The sequence below is a fragment of the Cinclus cinclus genome, chromosome 11 (genome assembly GCF_963662255.1).
Source record: "Cinclus cinclus chromosome 11, bCinCin1.1, whole genome shotgun sequence".
Lineage (NCBI taxonomy): Eukaryota > Metazoa > Chordata > Aves > Passeriformes > Cinclidae > Cinclus > Cinclus cinclus.
This window is the reverse complement of record NC_085056.1, coordinates 7,211,367-7,233,475: the sequence shown is the minus strand read 5'-3', so window position 1 is coordinate 7,233,475 and position 22,109 is coordinate 7,211,367. Positions and strand designations below refer to the sequence as shown.

Below are 22,109 nucleotides of genomic sequence, written 5' to 3'. Positions count from 1 at the left end.
TCCCGCGGGCTCCGCCGCCCCGGACCCGCACGGCCCCGCAGCCCCAGCCGGGGCTCTCCCCGCCCGGCCGGGAGGTCACTGCCGGCGGCTGCGGGATGCCGGGGCAGCGACGACCCCCGCCCACCCTCTCCTCCGGTTTCCTCCCTCCCCGTGCGGCGAGGCGTGCCCCGGGACGGGCATTGGAGGGGTCGAGGGTGCGGGGGGTCGCTCGGTCACTCACCTCTAGACCACTCAGTCACCTCCCGGTCACTCGCTCACCTCCCGGCGCCGCGCTCTGAGGCGGGCGGGGGCGGCCACCGCCGCCTGTTTAAGGAGCCGCCATGGAGACGGGAGGGGCCGGGCCGCCCCCGCCCGCCTCCCCCGGGCCGCGGCACGGCGGGAGCGCCCTCGGGGCGGGGAGACGGAGCCCGGGCAGCGGACCCGAACCACCTCTGGGACCCTCCACCACCCCATGAAGCGTCTCTGCTCCCCCACGAAAGCCTACCGGCACCTGACCAGGTCTTTCCTACACCCCACAAGGTCTCTCCATCACCCTACAAAGCCCCAGTGTTGTCCCACAAGGTCCCTTTAGCAACCCCCGAGGCCCCACCATAAACCCCCAAGGTCTCTCCACCAACCCCTCAGCACAAGCTCCCCCTGGCACCCCTGCTGTGCTTGATCCTACAGCCCTTTACCCTACAGCCCTTTCCCCTGCCCCACACAGTCACCACGCCCCCCCATAGAGGAACTGTTCTCTTGGTGGGTGACACTATGGACCAAGGCCACTGCCCAGGCTGAGGAGAGGATGCCAGACATTCTGGTGTGTCAGGGGCTGTGGTGAGCACCTGTGGCCCAGTGAGACACCCTTGGAGCAGCCACGTGCCAACACTGCCCATCCTGGCAGCCTGGAGCATGACCACACGCAGAGCTCCCAGTGGGTGCTGCAAGCTGAGGCAGTACCCAAATATTGTGGTTGTCATGGAGCCTCAGCACAACCCACATCTCTTACTCACTGCCCCACCTCAGCTGTTTGCCCACAGCCTGCTTTGATCCCACTGCTCTGCTGGCATCACTCTGGTGGGCTCAGGGCACATGGATGATCAGCTGCAGCACTAGCAGGAGCTGTGCACAGCCAGGACACAGAGCGTGTGATTTGCTCTGCCTTTGAGGGACAAATCAGCAGCTTTGGGAATCTGGAAGTGGCTCAAACAACAGTCTTTGGTACATTGTGGTCTGTCTGCCCTGGTCCCTGAGCAGAGAAGCTGCAGGTTAAGGACAGCCACAGGTGTCCCTGTGGCTGAGCTGTCCCAGGGTTTCAGTTCTGCTTGTGCACCCAGAGCATTTTGCTGGGGGGCACAGCCCCAATGACAACCTCCCCCTCTTGGCTGAGGAGTATCTGTTCTCTCCTGGGACACTGTTGACAGTTCTTGACTGGACAAAGCCATGAGCAACCAACTCACACTGATTCTCTCCTGGATTAGGGTCTGGAGACCTCCAGACTCTCCAGAGTCTGAGATCACTAAGTTCACCTATCACTTCAGAGGTGAGTGTCAGGGCTGGTGCCAGATGCCTCAGGTGAGTCACAGCACCTGGGAACTTTGGGTAGGCCCAACTGGTCAGACACATGAAGGACCCCACTTTATTATGCCCCCCAGCCAACCCTGTGGCCCCTCCACTGGGGGCTCTACAAGAGCTGCTCTTTCCAGCCCAGTCAGAGGCAGGGTGGCAAGGACATTCTGGACGGGACAGTCCAGAGTGGGAAGGGTAAGTGTGGAGGCTCATCTGATGCCAGAGCCCAGGCAGATCTCTCCAAGAAGTGTTCTTCCTCCCTCTGGTTTGTCCTGGTAGAGCTCAGACATGGCCAGAGAGCCTGGGAGCTACATGGAGGAGGTGGCACCAGGACAACTCTCCTAATCACATATTCTTTCTGCTCCTCATACAATATGAAAGGTTCCATAGTGCAGAGGGTCAGAAGTGTCAGTGCCTGGCTGTGAAGTGGGAATTTATACCAGCCTCTGTGCAGGCCAGTAAGGACCCAGGGGTGCCATCCCACCTGCAGAAGTTGGGGATGACCTGTAAATACACTGGTTTAAGGGCAGAGGAATAATTATTGCCACAGAGAGGAGGGTTAAGTCTTGATGAAGGTACAGCCTTATCCTTAGCTTGCCCTGCAGCTCCCCACCAAAGCAAGTATCTGTCTCTGCTTCCAGCTGACAGCTCCAGACAGGAGCCAGGTAATGTCGGCTGGAGCATCCAGCAGGACTTGGCAGCAATGGGCAATGTGTGGGAGCCTGGATCCTCCAAGCCAGCAGCAGGTGGAGGAGGAGTTGGACATGTCTGAAGCTCCTCTGTAGGAGCACCAGCTGGTCCTGGGGCTGCAGAGCCAAGGAGCCAAGCAATGGCACATGGGGAGAGCCGGGAAAGGGGGGCGCTGAGCCACGGCTGGCGAGCTGTGGGGTTGAGCAGGTCAGGTTTCGGTTCCTAAGGGCTGCAGTTTGTTGTGCGTTTGTTGTCACCATGACAGCCCTGTTGGGATGGAGCATGGTCCTTGGCCCGCTCCCGCTGTTCCTCATGCAGCCCGGAAAAGGAAGCCCGGGAGGAGGCTGTGACTTGGTCAGCAGCCCACGGGACGTGCAGGAATTGAGAGGGAGCTTGCACAGGTCCTGTGATGTGGTCGAAGAGCATGCACACAGCTCAGTGCTCGGCTCGCCGGCGGCCTTTCCCTTCTAATCAAGGCCGGGATGTTCCCAGGCTGTCCTCTACCCCAGGGACACATGAACTGAATACTCCAGCGCTCACCCCAAACACACCGAGGCTTACACACAGCTGCATCCTCGAGATGCAACTTCGGCTGCTGGGCTGGTTCCGTTTAAGACTGTGTCCCTCTCCCCACCCTTACACAAAGTTCGGAGTGCTGTGATTGCTCAGGGTGCAGCTCAGAGCTTGCACGAGGGCACAAGCACAACCTCTGTGCTCACCCTCATCCTCTTTGCCCCTCGCTTCCCCCGAGGCTGGGCACCGCAGCCTCCCGGGACTCATCTCGTTTCAGGAATGAGTCTCTGGCTCGGCCGTGCCTGGGGTGGGATGAGGTTAGGCGGGAACGCCGCTCCTCTAGCGCGAGTTGCTACAAAACAGAGGGAAGTGTTTCGGAGGTTGTGCAATATGTACACGGTCACCCCAGCAACAGCGCGTCCACAAGGCATTAGCGGGGCTTAGCTGCGGCTGCTGAGCGGGGACCGGGGCGTGCGGTGTCCGTGCCGGGTGTGCCACCGAGCACGACCTGCCGTCTTGCCATGCACGGCACCGGGCACAGTGCCTTGTGTGCTCACAGGAGCGGGGGGAAAGCTCCATCCTCTGACAGGAACTTCCTTTTCCCCACCCCGCAACTCAAAGCAGCTCATTGAGATGCTCATAGGACGTGTCAAAAGCAGCGCAGGAACAGACTCCTACAAAATCATTTCCCAAAGGAAGGTCCACTTGACTTCAAAGAGGAAACAAAGAAACTCGAGCCAGGCTCAAAGATGAAAGAAAGCACGATGTGCATCCCATGCCAAGGCAGAGGCTTGGAGCAGGCACTGCGGGGCCTGGCACAGCTGCCAGACAGTGGCCAGAGGCCATGACATGATTTCAGAGGATTGTGGAAAGCTGTGATCCTGCAAATCATTGCTTCTTCCTAATAGAAAGTCACTTGTGGTGGAAACAGCTGGTCCAGGGCACTGCCTCCAGTTGATGGGAGAGTTCACACCCTAGCAAAAACCTCTTATTTAGTGCTGGAGAAGATACTGGAGGAAGTCAGACCTCAATGTGTCTGCAATGACGGGGAAACAAAGACATCAGAACTTCTGCTGTCAGGACCTCAACCCAGCTCTCTTATGGTCTTGGGCTGCAGCGTGTGGTCATTGCAACCCTCTGGTGCCGAGCCCAGGACTGCTCTGCCTGCACTCTGGACTCTGCAGCAGCACCCCAAATGGGACTTGCTCCTTTTGCTTAATGCCACAGGTCTGCTATGGACATTCCTCATGCAGAGCAGCAGAAATGCCATTGACACATGAATCTGCAGGTCAGTTAAGGGCCCAAGAGGACAAAAGCAAGGTTGGGAAGGAGAGTCCAGGAGCTCAAACTGTTTCAGCTTCACCATTTGCACTCCTGTGTGCTCAATGTGCATCTTCAACAGTGCTCCTTGGATGTGGTTGTGGCAAAAACATAAACCCCAGCCAATTTCAACCACCGTGTGGTACACACAATCCTCCTGCTGCCCTTGAGGTTTAGGAGATCAGAGTCTAACACTGGCAGTGCTGGGAGCCCACCCTGCTGGAGCTTGGCTCTTGGCTCAGCACCCAGCTGCTCCAATGTATGGACACAGCCTTGGAGCCTTGTTTGGTAGCCTTGAGTTATTCAGCAGAGTGGAGCAAATGTTCCAGCTGAAGGCAGCAGAAGGATGTCCCTGGACATCTGATAGCCCAAGAAACCCAGTTCCCCTAAGCCCAAAGAACACAGCAGCCTTTCTGCAGCACAATGCAGAGCTGGCTGGGCCTCCTCCCTCTGGTGCTCACCCTGCTCCAGCACAAAAATCAGGCTGGGTTACACACGGAGAAGAGGGTTTGATCCCTACCCCTCAGGGAAAACACTCCCATCTAACACCCAAAAGGCCCTGTGGAGAGAGGACTGCTGTCACCCCCACATCAATTACAGTGCAGAGCCCTTCTGGGACTCCAGAGACTCAGGGAGAAGTGAACCAAACAGCCTGGAGATCATCAATGGGGCAGAGCCAGGAATTGCTGCAACAGAAAGGAGGAAACTATTTATCAAAGAATATAGAAAATTTTATTGTGGCCAGAGCTACTGAAGAGCTCCATACATGATTTTGGGACTGATTCTGCAAGGACAGAATATGAAAACACATAAGGTCTGCTCAGGGGCACCTGCTGAAGAAGAATTACCAATGCTTTCTGGTGGAGGGACAGCTGGCCTTGGAAAACCATGAGCCCAGCATTGCTGCAGGACATAATTTCCTTGGATGACAGTTGACATGAGGAGAAACAACAGGAAAGACTACGTCTAACAGGGACCCACTGGTGAGCAATGCCCTGGTCTCTGTAGACCAGTGCCATGTCTGCTGGTCCACACTCACCTGCTTTTCCCAAGGGTCACACTGCCAGCAGGCACCACTGGCCACAGCAGGCAGGGAAGCTGCAAGGAGTGTGACCACAGGCCAGCCCTTCCTGCAAAGTGAGACAAAATGACTTCAACATCTACAGGAGACTTCACTTTTTCGGATCAACAGATTGTGTAATTTGATGAAAAGTCGAAGATCCTCATCCCAGTTCTTTCAAGAAACAAAAATCACACAAGAGTGGTAAGACAGCCCTTTAAAATACCTCCAGGTCTTTCTCCCAGGCTAGTCTCTCCCATCAAGACTGGGAGTCCAGCCTGCTGTCCCATGTTGACTGTGCCCAAAGAGCCTTTGCCTCCAGATCCCCTGTCCTGTAGGACCCAGTTCCAAGGAATGCTTCCAGACTGAGCTAGACAAGGGGAGAACAGCTGACCTTGACTCTCACAGCACCCTGCTTTGTCCTGTCCTTCCCTAAGCTGCACCCACCATAGCCTGGAGAAAGGTCAGTCGTACCTTCTGTGCATCAAAACATTTGCAAGGGCGATGAAGACTCCTCTGGCTTCCTTTTCATTGCTGGTGCACCTGTTGTTCACAGCACCACTTGCAGTGTGCTGTGATGGGAATGTGTCTGCAAATACGCATCCAGACATGCCAGTGCTGCTGCTCAGGGCCATGCCAAATCCTGTAAGACATGGCCAAGCTGGTGGCAAAGCCCATGGAGATGTGTGTGTAGCTGCTGTCTGGGTTCTGAGATTAGCTGGCTGCTTGGCAGATCTGGGCTTGCTGGAAGCCCAGCCTCAGCACTTGGCCAGGAGTCTGGAATGGGGCATGTTGCCTGGGGAAGCCACAAGGGCAGGGAGAGCACAGGTGCTGTAGGATGGCAGCCCAGACAGCTCTCTGCAGCTCATCCCCAGCACAGGGTGCTATGGCTCGAGGCACTGGCCATGTGCCCCACTGTCTGCTGTGGGATCTTTCTGCACTACACACACCCCTGGCTTGGCTGTGGACTAATATAGATCTGGCAGCCCAGGAATTGGAAAGGTTTCAGGGCCTGCTGTATCTCAAAACTTCTGATGAGAATGCTGCAGCATGGGGCACCCCAGACTGTTGGAAAGAGGGAGCAGGTCAAACTATGCTGCCTTACAGAAAACATGCTGGTGGCAGACTTGGCTTGAGGGTGCACAGTGGAATGCGGTACAGAGATGGGGCAATCCTGAGGTTACTCCCTGACCACCTGCTGAAGCCCTGAGCATGATCCAAAGACTGACAGGGTGTAGGTAGAATGGAAACACAGCTTTCAGGGTGCAGGGAATGGCAGAGGTGCAGCCTTGTTCTTCCCCATACACTCTGCTGGGAAGTTACTGCAGTACCAGCGTGCAGAAGGCCAAGAGGGGTTGTCCCTTTCCCAGGGAAAGCATTTGAGCCTCTTGAGCAACATGTCTACCTCAGGTTTTCCCCCCTTGCTGCTTCTTGCCTTTGGTTGTGAATGAGAAATGTCCCACTGCAGCCTGACAGCACGTGCACAGTGAGGGGTGAGTCCTGTAGGCCTCTAGGTAGCACTAATGCTGTTCCCAAAGGCCATGGCTTTGGAAGGACGATCCCTAGGCCGCTGTGGTGCTTGTCCTTATGTCCTTTGAGAATGGATCATGTGTGCCCACATGCTGCTTGCTGGTGCATTTTCTGTGGTCAGGCTCGGACGTGCTCTCACTGGGCTGGGGCTGAGGGACAAGAGGTTCTCCACTGCTCTTACTTACAAACACAGCAGGAATCTTAGAAAAAAGTTCCAGGTCTCGTTCCATGCGTCTATTCTGCTGGCAGCTTCTCCTTTTGACCTTGTGCTCAGAATAAAAATTCTTCTTCCTGTCTCCTCTGGGATTGTCTGTGGACAAGGGATAATGTTGAGAGTTGCCTGAGTTATTTGTAGGAGGCCCTTGAAGGACTGGGCTCCCAAGGCAAATCTGAGCTACAGGAATCTCATCCATGGACTCAGAGGACTCTGAGTGATGGTCAGCTGGGGTTTCTGCTGCCTGGATGAGGCCCATGCTGCTGGGGGACACAACAGCTCTCAGAGGAAAAGCTGGCACTAAGAGGTGAAGGCTGTGGGAAGGTGAGGTGGCAGCAGCTGTGGCTGGGAACTCTGCAGATGGAAATAAAGGGAGAAGAAACCTTAAGGAGAGAGAGAGATCTCAGCCTCACAAAGATATCAACAAGCCCAGGAACTCTGGTATGGCTGATCCACTAATGTTAAAGCAAATCATATATATATTTATGCAAGATTCAGCAGAGAAGCTGCTGAATCAGGTGCATTCTCACCTGAAGGGGGATCTGGGAATGAGGGCCAAGGTGCAGCATGTGCTTTAGATCCACTGTCCATTGCTGAAGAAGAAGCTTTCTGCATTTTCTTTCTTCTTTTCTTTTGTTGCTGTGAAAGCAAGTGGCCCAAGAGAAGAGAAGTCACTTCACCAGCCCAAAGTAAGGAGACTATTTTTTCACTTGTTACCACTTTAATTCTTCCTACTTTGAATAATGAGCACTAGGTTTAACTAAAGTCCAAGAAAATTTTACTGTTTAAGACTGAGCTACAACAAAGCAGTAATAGAGAACAGGCATTAATGAACACACACCCACGTTATCTGCATACAGTGACTGTCTGTGTAGGTACCCTTAAGCTGTTGTCTCACAGACCTGGGGGTTCTACAAGACACTGGTCACTTGCATTTGTAAAGCCAAACAAGAAGAGGGGACCAAAACTCACACAGCACAGGATATCCCAAGAAAGGGACAGTCCTTGTCCCAAATACAGTATAGATGAAAATTATTTTTTCTTACCATCTAGATGGCAAGCCTCATTAATAAGCTTGGAGGAAAGAGGAAAAGCACCACCACCTGCCATTTGAGCAAGAGGAGAGAGCATCTGGATGCAGATACATGAATATCAGGAGCCCAGTCCAAGACTTTGGGGAGCTGTTCCATACACTCAAGCTCCATATCCATACACACCATCCTTCCCTGGGCAGGTGCTTTATTTGAACATTTAAACTGTTGGATTTTGTTCTACAGAAACATGCAGAGTTTCTTACATCAACAAAGCAGTATAGCCAGAGTTACTGAGCTGCACTGGGGCAGCAAGGCATTGGCTTACAGCTGTGTTACAGCTGTGAGCTTATGAGGGGACTGTAGCATAGCTCTGATCATGCCTGTAAGAAGAGACAGGAGAACAACACCTGGATTTGGTGACTACAAGGCACAGCCACACCTGCAGACACACACTGGGGGGGGCAGAGCCTGTGTGAGCAGAGGGTAAGCACAGCCTACTCTAGAGTGAGCATGCCCAAACACCTGGGTGAGTGTGTGGCAAATCCTCCTTACCTGAGGAGTGGCCACAGAGTGAAGAGACGGGGACTCAGAGGATGAACTCTGCTTGGGGTCACCTTCTTGGTTATGGACATAGAGCTTTGGAAAGCTAAAAACACAGCAGACACACAAAGTGATTAATTCCTTAAGGACCAAAGTCTCATTCCCTCTTTGCCTGCGTGTACAGATCAGGCTGATCACAGGCTCCCCTGCCTTACACAGCATTCCCAGCAAAACTTCAGGGGAACTTCCTGCACAATTGTGCAAAATAAGAAGGAAATCCCCAGGCACACAAGTTAACAGGAAAGGACTAATTAAGAGACAAGGATCCTGTTTTCCCATGAGTGCTTGCCCGTCTTATAAACTTGTAACTGTTGTGATGCATTTCTCCACAACCTGAAAGCATGTAACTATAATGAGCTCAACAGAGGAGCTACAGGACAAATCAGCCAGCCTTAGAGGAATTTTAATATAAATCAATTAATAGAAACCAGTTTCATATAAAATATTTAATATAAAACAGCCTAAAGAGAGCATTCTAGGAATGCTATTTTCCCAGGAGAGGGAAAGCAAGTATTCCTGTAGGTATCTACCCTTGTGAAACTCAAATATTTCACCATGCCTTGCTCAAAACACTGGTGCTCCCTATCCTTCTAAGTACTTTTGTCTTAGGGCCCATCAGCGACCTTGATAGCAATTTCCCCTTCACCACACATGCTGCTGGGAGAATCTTATCCTTGACTTTTCTCACCTTTTTCCTGAAGTTACTGTTGAGAATTCCTCTACTTGAATTCCAGGGTCTGTATAGCCAGGATTACCTGACAATAAATCTGCTTCCTGAAAAAAAGAAAAAAAAAAACCAAAAAACATTTTGAGACTAATATAATCACAGGGGAGAAGAGGGATTTTCATTACAGATTTACTCTTTCTCCTCATGCCAGACATATTTTTTCCTTACAGGTAGCACAGCAGGAAACTGCTGCTTAAGAAGATGGAAAACCAAGATTGGCACAATTAGAAGTCTTTGATTAATTAATTTAGTCCAGTCACTATTTCATGTGACTCTAAACCAAATCACACTTACAGAGATCAGCTTAGTCATTTCTTAGGACCACATTCAAAATACCACTTAAAGCTTTCTTTAGTTGCAGAGTTCAATCTGAGGAGCTCTGCAGTGAATGCAAAAAAATGTCTTTTAAATGCAAATGGCGGTGAGGAAGATGGAAGCATGAAATATACAGAAAAAACATAAAGTGTTTTCTATTTCTTGTGTGACCCTGTATGGCTAAGACCTGCTGATTTTTAAAAAAGAGTGTGATATACTGCTTACTTGCCTCAGGTATAGATGAGCTCAGAGTAATGGCAACTGAACTTGAAAATCGTGTATTTTCAGAAACATTATAAGAATAAGCCTCCTAAATCCAAGTGCTGCATTACAGGAAAGGACCCCAGGTCTCCCTCAAAAGTACCAGTTAGGATGATCAGAGTACCAAGGGATGAAGGGTATGAAGCACTGTTATAAAAAAAGGATAAACCATGCTCAGAAGAACCTTGATACCACTTATCAGCTGCTCTTAAACTTGCATAATCATCAAGAGAACTTCTCCATTAGTATTTCACTGTTCAGTGACTATAAAGATATTTTAAAGTAATTCTTAGGTTAAGATGGAAGGATTTAAAATGTGATAGGTATTAGCTTCAAAAATAGTTAAAACAAGGCCATGAAGATCAATTTTTCTGAACAGCCTGATCAGCAAATTTGAGAAAATGAAGTCAAAGTTGGATACACCACAAATGGGTTCCTGAGAGATTCAGGGCCTCTGCACTTCAACGAATTCATAAACAATCAACAAAAGAAAAGAGCAGTGAGAAGCCTGGTGATGACACTCCCTGATGTAAGGCATTAAAAATGAAAGCCAACCGCAAAGAGCTGCGGAAGATCTTTGCAATATTAAATTACAGGCTGGTAAAATGACAAAAAAATCAATATTGCTAGAGGTCAAGATGGAAAGTGAAGCATGTGGGAAAAGCAGTGTAAACTTTATATACAAAGCAACAGTCTCTGAACTAGAAAACAATTCATGGAGCTGCACATTCACTGGCAGCCAAGAAATCATTTCAGATGTCAGGAATAAAAAGGAAAGGCAAATAAAGAGAGAAAAAAGTAATAATTTTAGCTGTTTTATAGGTGGTAACATAACATCTGAAGGGAATTGGTTTAGCAGTCAAAACCTTGACTTTCTAATTTAAAAATTTATCCAAGTGCAAGATTAATAATCTGCAGAAATTTACTACATGTATTTAAATTGGAACTTGTAACTCAAGTCAGATCATCACTCATCACCAGCTGAACACAGTGTACGCAGATGTCTCCTTAAAGCTCCTTGGCAAATCAATCAAGATTTACATTCAGGCCTTATGCACCTGAGACACATGGAAAGGAGACAGACACAGTCTCGTGCCACTGTGAGTGTACAGGCAGCAGATGCAGGTCTTTTCAGAGGGAAGCAGGTCATGGCTGAAATAAGCTGCAGCAGGAGATGTCTCAGTGCACAGAAGAACTGAAAACAATCAGTACTCAATGTCCATAGCTCACAAACAGGACTGCACGACTGGCATTTCAAGGGAGCTTAATAAATGATTCATTTTGAGAATAACATGGACAATTTCTTTCCAAGCAAGGAATGAAAGAGCCTTTTGAAATCCATTTTTGTTCATTTCAGCCTTCTATAAATAATGTAGAACCAAAGCAGCCACATAGATGAAAATAAAGTATTAGAGCTGACTACAAAAACAAATGAGACTCAATCAGTAGAAAATACAATGTTGTCTCACAGTGTGACACAAGCTACAGCCACAGCACAGCCAAGTTTCCCTCTGCTCCCAGGCACTTAGCAGGAGAGTCAGAATCCTTCCACTGCAGCAACAAGACAAACCACCCTTTGCAACTGGATTGTGAGGATAAAGCTGCTGCTCCTGCTGAAAGCAGACTGCTGGATTGATAGACTGCCCAAGTTCTGCCCCCGTGCAAATCCTGGCCATGTTCACCAAGTTCTGGCTGTGACCACCCCAAGGTCCATGGTTTACAAGCCTAGGATGGATTCAGCTCCCTTCCCCACTGCAGCTGCCCTTATCAGCCACTTCAGTGCCAGGAAGTGCCCTGAAGTGCTGTCTGCCTGGAGGGGAAGCTTAACTGAAAAAGTTATGTCTTGTCTCAAGGAAAAAAAGAGCTCTTGTCTCAAGGAAAGTGGGTCTGTAGCAAGTGTTGAGGCTGAGAGTGAAGACTAAGTTCGTCTTACATTGACATTGGAAGAAAGAAACAACTCTGAAAATGTAAGGGAACCTGAGTAAAATCTGTGTTTAGTATTTAAAATCAAACCCCACCAACCTGAATCCGTTTCCAAAGCAAGTTCAAAGCTTTAGGAATGTGAGAAGAATCACATCCCAGCTGGCCTCATATGAAAGCCAGCTCCCTGGCATGAATGCAATTATGCATTAAAGCATAGGGTTTGGTTAAGTTTATATTTCTTTGGACTGCAAATGACTACAGAAAAAATGGTTGCTTGCACATCCTGCTTTAGGTATGGCAATAGAAGCAAAGGCCCAATGTGTCCAACTGTTTTGCATATTTTGTGGCATCTGAACCACTGAATCGTGCAAAATTAGGGCTCTTACTTTGTGGATCCTACAAGTATATAAGAATCCTTTATGCTGATCAAGAATCCTTTAACCTGAACATAGCCGAAGACTTAACCACAGACCAACATGGAAAACTGAAGCCAAAATCAACACTCAAGCTTGAATAAGGCTCAAAAACAAGCATTAAAGGGGAAAGGCATGTTTCTTCTTAGTCCCTAAAATGAATGAACAGTACAAACAAAAGTGGGAAGAGGATGATTTCCATTTTATGCTTACAACATGTTGGATCAATTACAAAGGGTTGCAGTGTTCAAGCTAAAGAAAGCTGTATTCAACACAGCTTACAAAAGGCAAGTCACTTGGTGTCCTCCTACTCCAATCTATTTGTTTGTGTTTATCTCTGGTTGCTATGCAAGAAACAAGGAAAATCTGGTGGGTTAACATTTTTCTTAACAATGTTACTGGGCATCATCCAGTCTTTCTTGTTCCCCAAGGTCCTAACTGCAATCCTGAAACATCAAACTCCTTTTCACCTTGCTGCTTCAAATTAACCATATTCACACATACCTAGATAAGAATGAGTGCAGACAGGAGAACATCACTGAATGTCAACATCCCAAATGTGCACAAACACATGAAGTCCACCCCTGTTCAAATACCTTTTCAGTATCAAATAAAATTCAGTAACTACATGATTAGAACTAATGCTTTATTAATGTTTTAATTTTCATAGTAAGCAAAGCTCTGTGAAACAAAGTGCCAAATATTTTTGTTGTTATGGAAACCTCTGTTTAAACTGAAAGTTCAGCTTTTCCAAAACAGTAAAAAACATATATGAAAACCTAGGGCCTTCATATTATACAAAACTGAATGAGTTCACTTTCCCCTTTGCTTTGATAAGGAAGAACTGTGGATGAATCTAGAGATCCCAGTATCTATACAGAGAATACTTGGATTAAGCTTGTATTTAATTAATTTCTTATGAAATACAGAACTGTTTGTATAGTAGATAACTTACTTGCATAAAATGAAAAGTTACACATGACTGAGAACCACAGAATAATTTAGACTAGGAAATTTCTAGTTCAAGCCCCTGCCAAAGTCAGTACAGAATGTGTCCAGTCAAAATTTGAATTAATCAAATAATTAATTTTGCTACAAGGCAAAATAAATTACACTGAAACTCACAATTCAGAGCCTGATACATCTGCCTCTGCAGAGTCTAGTAGCACTTAAAAGCTTGCAGAACTCTTTTTACAGAGATATAGATCAACATCATGGTAATAACAAGGACCCTTATCATTATACAGACATTTCAAAGAAAAGCAGATACCTGGGTCATTTCTGAAAAACTTGTGTCCTTTTCACTTTGAAGGTGGTTAAATTATTGGTATTAATAGCTGCTCAGTGATTAGCCCCAGTTTCCCTAGCCCTAGAAGCTGTCTCATGTGAAGTCATGACACAAGCCCCCAAGATGTACAGTGCCACACAAACAGATGGTCCTGTCCTTTTCAGGGAGAGGATTCTTCCCACTCTTCAGTCACCCTCACTTGTGCTGAGCCAGGCATTTATGTGACTGCTCAGTGAACCGAATGGGAGGGAGCTGGGTCAGCTCAACTATTTTTTTAATAAAGTTTATTGTTACTCAGATGAGTTCCCCCACCCTGTCCTAATGAACAGCTGTGCTGGCAGAAGAGACAAGATAGTGCAGGGCCCAAAACAAGTGGTGGAGGAAGAGAGTGGGTGGGACTGATTCCTTTGAAAGCAGTACATGCTTACACCTAAAGTGTTCATGGAATTACAGGCCTTGCACTCTTTCACATCCTACTCAACTCCATCAAAGCACCTCTGAAGACTTATGTCTAGCAACTGCCTTTAAAATATGGAGCTCAAGAAAGTGAAGCAAAGTTCACACAGCAAACAAGTAAGGCTGTTTTTGAGAAATGGACTGAAAGTAGGATGTGTACCTGACTGGGTCTCACTTGGGAGGAACAAGACTCCTGTTTCTCCTCTACCTTGTCTGGCTGCTGCTGGGGACGCTGCTGCAGGATGTACTCATACGTAGTCAACTTGTGCCACACTGAAAGGGAAGAAAGAGACCTGTCAGCACAGGAAAGGCCCCACCCTGACTGCACTTATACAAACAGGCTGGATAACTATACAATCAAATGGTAACTATAAACATGAAGAAACTGATAATCTAAGCCAAAAGTACATGTGCACTGTACATCCTACTATATCCTTTACTGTCACCATCACAACACTTTCTTATAGTCCTGCTGTTCTAAAGTGTCATAGAATGCTACAGCCTTCTATACTGTAGTAATTTGTTCAGTTCATTTCAGGCCAAATCCATTATTCATGCCCAACAGGTTTAAGATTTGTACTTTACAAAAAGCTCAGTGGGCAATCAGAAGGTACATGGTGCTAAATGGAGAGAAGAAATTGAGCAGGTTAGTGTATCCTGTAGTGATTGAGACACTTAATGTGCAAACCAACAAGCATCAAATGCACAGCTTGCCTCGTGACAAACACATGTGCCCAGAGTTCATGTGACTCATTTTATCAACTCTCCAGGTCCCCATGCAAACATATCTGCTTTCATGAATGACCAAAAGCATGCGACGTTTCTGAGCAGCTTGGTTTCTTCATGAGACCCAACGGAGACCAAAACACAGACATTCTTCCCATAATGACCTTAAGAATTTTTAGAAAATACATCTCAGAAATGGATGTAGAAGGGCTTTAGTGCACAGCCTGGTAGTTATTCCTCTTTTTTTACAGAAGCACAGCAGTTAAAGCAGATGCCTAGGATCATCTGGACTAAAATCCTCCCTCTGTCTGAAGACATTTATGTCACCGATCTCTTAGCTCTCCAAACCATGTCCTGAACACAGGACTACTTCACAGAAAAGTGAGGGAGAGCAGAGAAGAGATACCCCTCTGCTAAAGCAATCACTTTATGAAGAAATAAAAATTCAGGATCCATTTGGCCAAGAAGATAGAACATAGAGATGAATGTGAGTCTGCAGCCAAGTGATTACTTAACAGGGACAGTGCAGGGTGCTGGCAAGTGCTCTTAGAATGGCACCCTTCGCTGTCTTCAAAAACCAGAATGTTGCCTCCTAAGCAAAGGCCTATTAACCATTGCTAATTTGGATTTTGTTGGTTTCTGAATACTTACAGTGTAACTTTTAGAATATTTTATTAGACCTATTTAGTTAAAATACTGCATTTTTTTGGCCAGATAACACTGAAGCACATTACACACAAAATATAATCAGTCTGTTAATAACCCTATATGCTTTCCTATATTCTCTACCACTTTTTTCTTTTTATTCTGCTATCAGCCTCTTGGTATTGAAGAAAAAAAAAAAACATCATCCTTCCAAGCTTCTGAAGTGCCATGCTTCACCAAATGCCTCCAGAACTGAGTCTGAATCAAGACTAGTAATTTTGAACACATGGACCTAATATTTTGAGAATAACCTACTTTCTTTGAGTGATCATAGTGAGTAATTAAAATCTGGAGAGTAACTCTCAAATTTTAACTTGTAACAAAGCTAGATACTAAATTTTAATAGTCATACCTGATTTAGGCCATTTTTTAATGGGAAGCCTAAGGGCAGTACCACTCACATGGGTGCTATTTAATTTCTATAATTTAATTACTGAAAAAAAGAAAGGTATATGAAGAAATACTGACCAACAGTAATTACATTTGAATTGGTAAAGTGTACTTCGAGTCCCAAAGGAGGGAAGACAGTTCATTACAACACTGTCTACCTTAAAACATTCAGAGGAGACTGTTGACAATTACAGGTATGAAATAAGGAGTTTAAATTCAGATATACTTTGTTTCTCTGAAAGCCAATACTAAGTGCAAATGCAGTGGTAAGTGCAATGCATACTCATAAAGTAAGATTTAAAACTGAGGCAAAAGTAGAAGTTAATTTGGCTTGAAAGTTATTCTGAAAGAGGAAAAAGAATCACCCCAAGACAGGAGCAGCAAAATCTCCCCCAAGCTCAGAGCACAACTAGCGGCACACACAGAGGTTTGTCTGACAGATAAAGCAGGTCATTATCTCAGGCAGGGAGCACCCTCTTGTGGAAGCTGCACACAAGGACAGGATAAATATCACTCGGGGCTAAACAGAATAATCCTTTTCCGTTCAGAAGAAACATCCCTGGAGCTTTGCTATGCTTTTTGTCTTTAAAAAGTGCTAGATCAACCTTTCAAATCTCCAGGCACTGCCATTAACCAGAAAAGCCAACTGTGAATTCTGCCAAGGAAGTAAAATTGCAGCATGCCCAAATTTCAGTCAAGCTCAGAGATAGTAGAAGAAAACAATCCCTCACTGAGGACGCCAGCTGGGAAACACTCACCTATCGAACACTACACTTGAGCAGTGAAACTGTTTTGCTTCTGGAGTCGTGCTGGCTTGTGCTGACCTAGTTTATGTTGGCATCTGCAGGTCTGTTAACTGAGAACCTGAAAATCCATCCAAGGATCCTCTGTCACTGCTGTCCTCACTTCTCTTCAACCACATCCCTGCTTTCCCACTTCTGGCACCACCAACTACTGCAAATGTAAGATCTTTCCCTATCATGACTTTCATCAGCAGCCAAAAAAGCATTGGCTTAATTTTAGATGATGGCTGAAAAAAAGTTCTTGATGCCCATCTCTACATAAACAAACATAAATATCCTTTCTTGACAGAGCAACAGGCAGTAGATCAAAAGAGAAGCCTTTCTGAAAGCCTCTTCCTCTGAATTCCACAAATCTTGTATCAATATGGTACAATTTCCACAAAGGGACCTTAACTTGGATGGCATTGCTCCAATCAGAAATTTAGCTCTGTACATCCACACTTCTCTGGGGTAAGGGAAAAAAAAAAGGCTCTCTCACACAACAGAAGTACTGGGGAGCACTGTGAGAAGACTCACAAAGCCCAGATGTGGAGTCAATCTGAATCTGCCATTGCTGGCACCAAGCTTGGACTGACCAATTCATCCCACTTGGTCCCTCCAATACCCTCCCACCTGCTTTCAGTTTCAGGATAAAATAGCTTAAGCATGGCTGCAGAGGCCCAACATAAGTCCCACATTACACATGCCCTGAATAAGCCTACCTGGTACAGGGGGGAACTCAGAAATATAACATTAAATCCTAATTTTGCACATTTTCAATGGCAATCTTGCACAATGGGGGTATATTAGTGACACAGGTGAATACACAGTGAATGCAGGATGAGTAGAAGATAAGCAAAAATGAAGTGGGGGTGTAGATGACAGAAACAAAACACCTACAGAGATAGATGTGAAAGGTCAAGAGGTGGCCCAGCAGGATCATGGTCACTAGGCTCAGAAGAATAAAAATCCCAGCTGTCACCAAAATGGCAGGTGCCCGAGTCTCAACAGGAGATGCAGGAAGAAACACAAACCAGCGGTCCATGTGGTTTCTCAAAGCTGTAAAACAAAGAGAGTTGGAGATATGTCCAGGTATGAATTACCTCTAAATAAACTTTACAGCTGGAAATCCTGTTAACTCAAAAGTAGCTGCAGACCCATTGTGCACTGGAGGCCTAAGAAATCTGGTGCCTGCAAGGCTTTTATGAAGAGCAATTAGCTCTGTAAGGAAATTCCATCCAGCTGAGCTGGGATACTCTAACAGAAATATAAAATTGAAGCAATAAGGAATGGAGTTCCTCCTTAGTGGAAGAGCTCACAGAATCCAAACCCTCATCAAGATATGCTGGCTGGTTCCCAGGATGCTCATGTGAAGCACTGCTGTACCATCAAAGTGCTGGTCAGAGCGAAGCACCATGGGGTCGATGAAGAACTCCACAAAGACGTAGAAAGCGATGAGCAGCAGAAGTCCCAGGCCCAGAATGGCAGACAGCACACAGTTCAAAAAGAGCCTGCCAGGTAAGGGAGAGGTCTCAGTGGCTTCAATAATATCACACATACAATTCAATATCCCAGCTTCTAATAAAGATAGAGAGAGACAGACAGCTATCTCAAATTACTGCCACACTTTCTTACATTTATGATAGGTACTGGTGAACAGCTTTACTTACTATTTGTTACTCTGAGGGACTAAACTGTGACCCTTTAGTGCAACCATTGTTACAAAACAGTCAAGTATATCTAGGACAGACAAAGAGCTCGCTGCACAAAATCTGAAGGCAGTATAACATGGCACCCAGCAACACCACCACTTTGCTTTCCATGGGGTTTAAGTGGAGAAAAATGAATTGAAAAGCATCACTGACAGTCTTTTTATTCTCATCTCAAACCTGGCATGGATTAGAGGTCCCTACATGCTGCTGTGACTCCAGCCAACTGGCAAGCCTTGTAGGGAAAGCACATGATCTAGATGCAGGCTGTTTCAAATTGGAGCAGCACCATCATGGTTCCATTCCTACTCCAGCTTTCAGAAGCACTAAGGACACCCAATTAATATCCTGTAAGCTTTTCCTAATACCAAATAATAACTCTGTGTTCTCTGTTTTTACTTACAGATGTTCAGCTACAATATTCTAAGTTCAGGAATTTTATCCCTGGTTATTTGAATGTCATGATTATGCTTGTATTTTCCATCTAGTTTTCTCAAGACTGGTTCTATTCAGCCAGGGGATAAAAGAAAAGAGGTTCTGCATGGCTAAGTACAGACTGGACTGAGACACAGAAAAACCTTGGAAAGAGAAGGAGCCACATTACTGATGCAGTGTTGTGCTTCAACACTGGTAAGAATTACTCTTACCAGTAATTCCTCTCTCCCACACAGTTGTTGAGCCATTTGCAGTGATGATCAAAGCCACACACACACTTGTTGCAAGTTCCACAGTGCTTTGACTTGGCACTCCTGCCAAAGAAAGGGTGGCATAAGCATGGCAGCACCAGCTCATTACTATGACTTTTCAGTGACTCAAACACAGGGGGATACAGCAGCAGAGATCCTGGTAATAGTGAGTAAACCTCCTGTACCAGGAGTACTCAATCTCCCAAACTTCTCTGTCACTGCTGGACCACAATATCAAACACTACAAAATTCACCTTTCGTTGTGCTGCATGATTTTTAATTTGGAGATTGCTGAATTCTTATTTGAATCCCTTCAGCAGTACTACAGAACTTGATCTTAATGCCTGACCTCCAAGAATTTCCTGCAACTGGCCAGCATCCAGCCAGAGACAAGCACACACACACACACACACACACACACACACACACACACACACCATAGTTATACACTGTTAGGTAAAACACCAACACCCAGGGAACATGGCACAATACAGCCTTCTCCACACAATGTGAGTAATGAAATAAAACAGAGAACCCTGTGCACATTTGACAGAAGGCCCCTACCCAACTACCTGAACCCTGCCACAGGATGAAGCTTAACTTGCACTGTAGCAGTTCAGGGGCTCAATTTCAAACCTTACAGTCTGATGTTAAGGACTAATGGTGAAATGCAATGGTGATGGAAGACAGAGCAGTAGAAAGAAAAGATACTTACACATCTACATCACAGACATGGCAGTGATGGTTCTCAATGACATGTGAGTGTTGGTTACGGTTGAAGGTGGCCAGAGGCCCCAGATAGTTTTTTTCTCGCACATTTGCATCCGCAGGATCAATGGAAACTGCAGTAAGATGAACGACTAAATGGTAGATAAAACACACTCCTGGACACTAAAGCACACAGTTAAGGATTTAACACATGTCTTTTAATCCTTAATACACAAATCCCACACAGATGAGAAATGCATTGCATAGAATTAGAAATTTCTACATAACTGATTGCAGCACATTAATCTGAGCTTTACTGATAGAGACATTTGCCTTGTAATAAATATCCTCTGGAAAAAGATAACTAAATTTATAGGAACTTCCCTCCTCATTGTGTACTACTTTGCCCTGCAGAAGTGTCCTTCCTAGCACAGAAAGTCTTTAAAAGTTACCTGTACTTATCAGAATCTGACCTCAAGTACAGACTGCTGACATAGGTCCAAGTTTCTTAGTCCATGCAGACTCCTTGGAAAGGAGCGTGGTTAAGGCTGTGCACATGCCTTTTCACTGGACCAGACTTCCAAGAAAAATAAGGTCACATCAAGGAAGCAGTATTGATTACCTTGCTTTCCTTTTCCTTAGAATCCCAAGGAAGAGGAGCACACCTTTAAACCAGGCTCCTACAAAGGATCCAGGATTTATTGTTGTTTCTACATAGCCAGATATACACATCACTGATCACACTGAGATCTACAGAAAATAAATCAGTGCAGTAAGTTAAAAAAGGAGGCCTCTGAGAGGTCCAGCTCACTGGAGCTTTGATGGCTGGTGAAGTAGATCAGGAAGGGATTTGCCTTTGACACAAAATAGACATTAGTGCTTTATTAACTGGAAGTAAAACTTGAGGAAGTATTAATCTGTTGAATTAAGAGTAACTTTAGACTGCATTATTAAGATATTTGGTAGACAAATTCACAAGGTTTGAACTGTGATATCAAGGATTTGAGCAAGCTAAGCAGATGTAAGACCACTGATCTAATTATATTAATGTCTAAATCATGCAGGTGCAAAAACCATAACAATCATAAGCAAAATCATCCCAAACATATCAAAGACTTAGAGGCACCTGTGTCAGATGTATAAATGATGTAAATGCATGCCCCATCTCTTTAGAACAAGGTCTGGTCTTGAGGAAGTTCCTTCCCTGGGCACAGGTGATAGTACAGGGGGCACTGGGAGCACTCCCCAGCTGCTCCAAGCTGAATAAGACAAGTGTCCTCAGCTGCTTCTCCTCTAGACGCTTCACTGTCTTTGTTAGATGTGCACTAAACTGCTGCTCAGGTCTGGTACGACCTCTCCTCTGAGGTTCACATCACACCACCTTGTCTGTCACTCCTAGATTTTTCTACTGAACACAGGAGAGGGCCCAGGGAGAACATCCACTGTGAGCCATCACAAGCAACCCACCATACAACCACGAGCATGTCAAGCTGCCTTTCATGACTCACCAGTCAGCACAGAGAGGTGGGGCTGCCTTCACAACAAGGATGTTTCAGGGGGTGCTTTTGTCATATGACTTCTATCAAACCCTGCAGCACACTTGTAGAATAATATAAAGCAAAGGAGACACATAGGCAGAAGCAAACAGCAGAAGAGCATTGGAGGCAAAGGTAGTAACCTTAATGCAGAGTGATGAAGGAGATAAACAGAACATCAGTGACCTAAAGTGAGGATCTCAAAGGAACTGTTTTTTTATAATCAGGAGATGATCAAGATGATGGTTACAGTTCAGAGAAACATTCTGGCTCCGGTGCTTTTCTCCAATGCTTTCTGTGCTACCTAAAACCCCCCAGTGACAGTTTGTACCAGCCCATGTTCTCCTCTGGATCCAAGGATATGATATAACCAGCGGGCAGCCAGTGGCGGGGCAGGAGAGGAACCAGGATTCCAAAGCCAACCAGTGCAAAGAAGAGGAACAGCAGCCAGGCAATGATCTGGAACAGGTGCAGGGGCCAACTCCAGCCATTTCTTCGAGCACGTTGGACCTTCACCTCAGGGACAGCTTCACCCAAATCCTCTGGAGCTATCTTATTATGAGGCTTATTGCAGATATTCATCTACAGAAATCAAAAATGGAAAACAAAAAGATGTGATACAAAAGTACTGTGGCTGAGCCCTGGTGCTGGAGAGATGCTTCAAGGCTGACAAAGTTAGAGACTAAAATTGTTACACTGGTGAAGAGAAACGGCTCTGAGCTCAGAAGCAATTTCTCCTTTTTTCAATTTGTGGTGGATTATTAGATGCTGCTTTTCACTTGCCACAGGACCGGGAGAGTTTCTAACAGCAGAGAGTTGGGCTGCTCTATTTGACAGAAAACTCGAGATACCAGGGAGAGCAAATCAGGCAGTAGATCAGGGGCAGCTTCACAAAACCAGCACAAAGGAGCTCTGCTGGACCTGAGCTGACTCAAGGTACCTCTGCACCACTCTCAGCCTTCCTTAGTAAGTAAAG

General features: G+C 46.2%; 1 protein-coding gene across 1 annotated transcript; it reads right to left on the bottom strand.

The window, feature by feature from the left end:
• Nucleotides 1-6,693: 6,693 nt before the first annotated feature.
• Nucleotides 6,694-21,715, bottom strand: ZDHHC1 (zinc finger DHHC-type containing 1). Its single transcript, XM_062500201.1, has 10 exons — nt 21,497-21,715; nt 19,606-19,781; nt 18,852-18,953; nt 17,882-18,006; nt 17,396-17,554; nt 14,053-14,165; nt 9,198-9,283; nt 8,462-8,555; nt 7,406-7,514; nt 6,694-7,229 (listed from the first exon to the last, which is right to left on the bottom strand). The coding sequence occupies exons 1-10, from the start codon at nt 21,713-21,715 to the stop codon at nt 6,694-6,696; spliced, it is 1,719 nt and encodes a 572-aa protein (XP_062356185.1).
• Nucleotides 21,716-22,109: the final 394 nt, after the last annotated feature.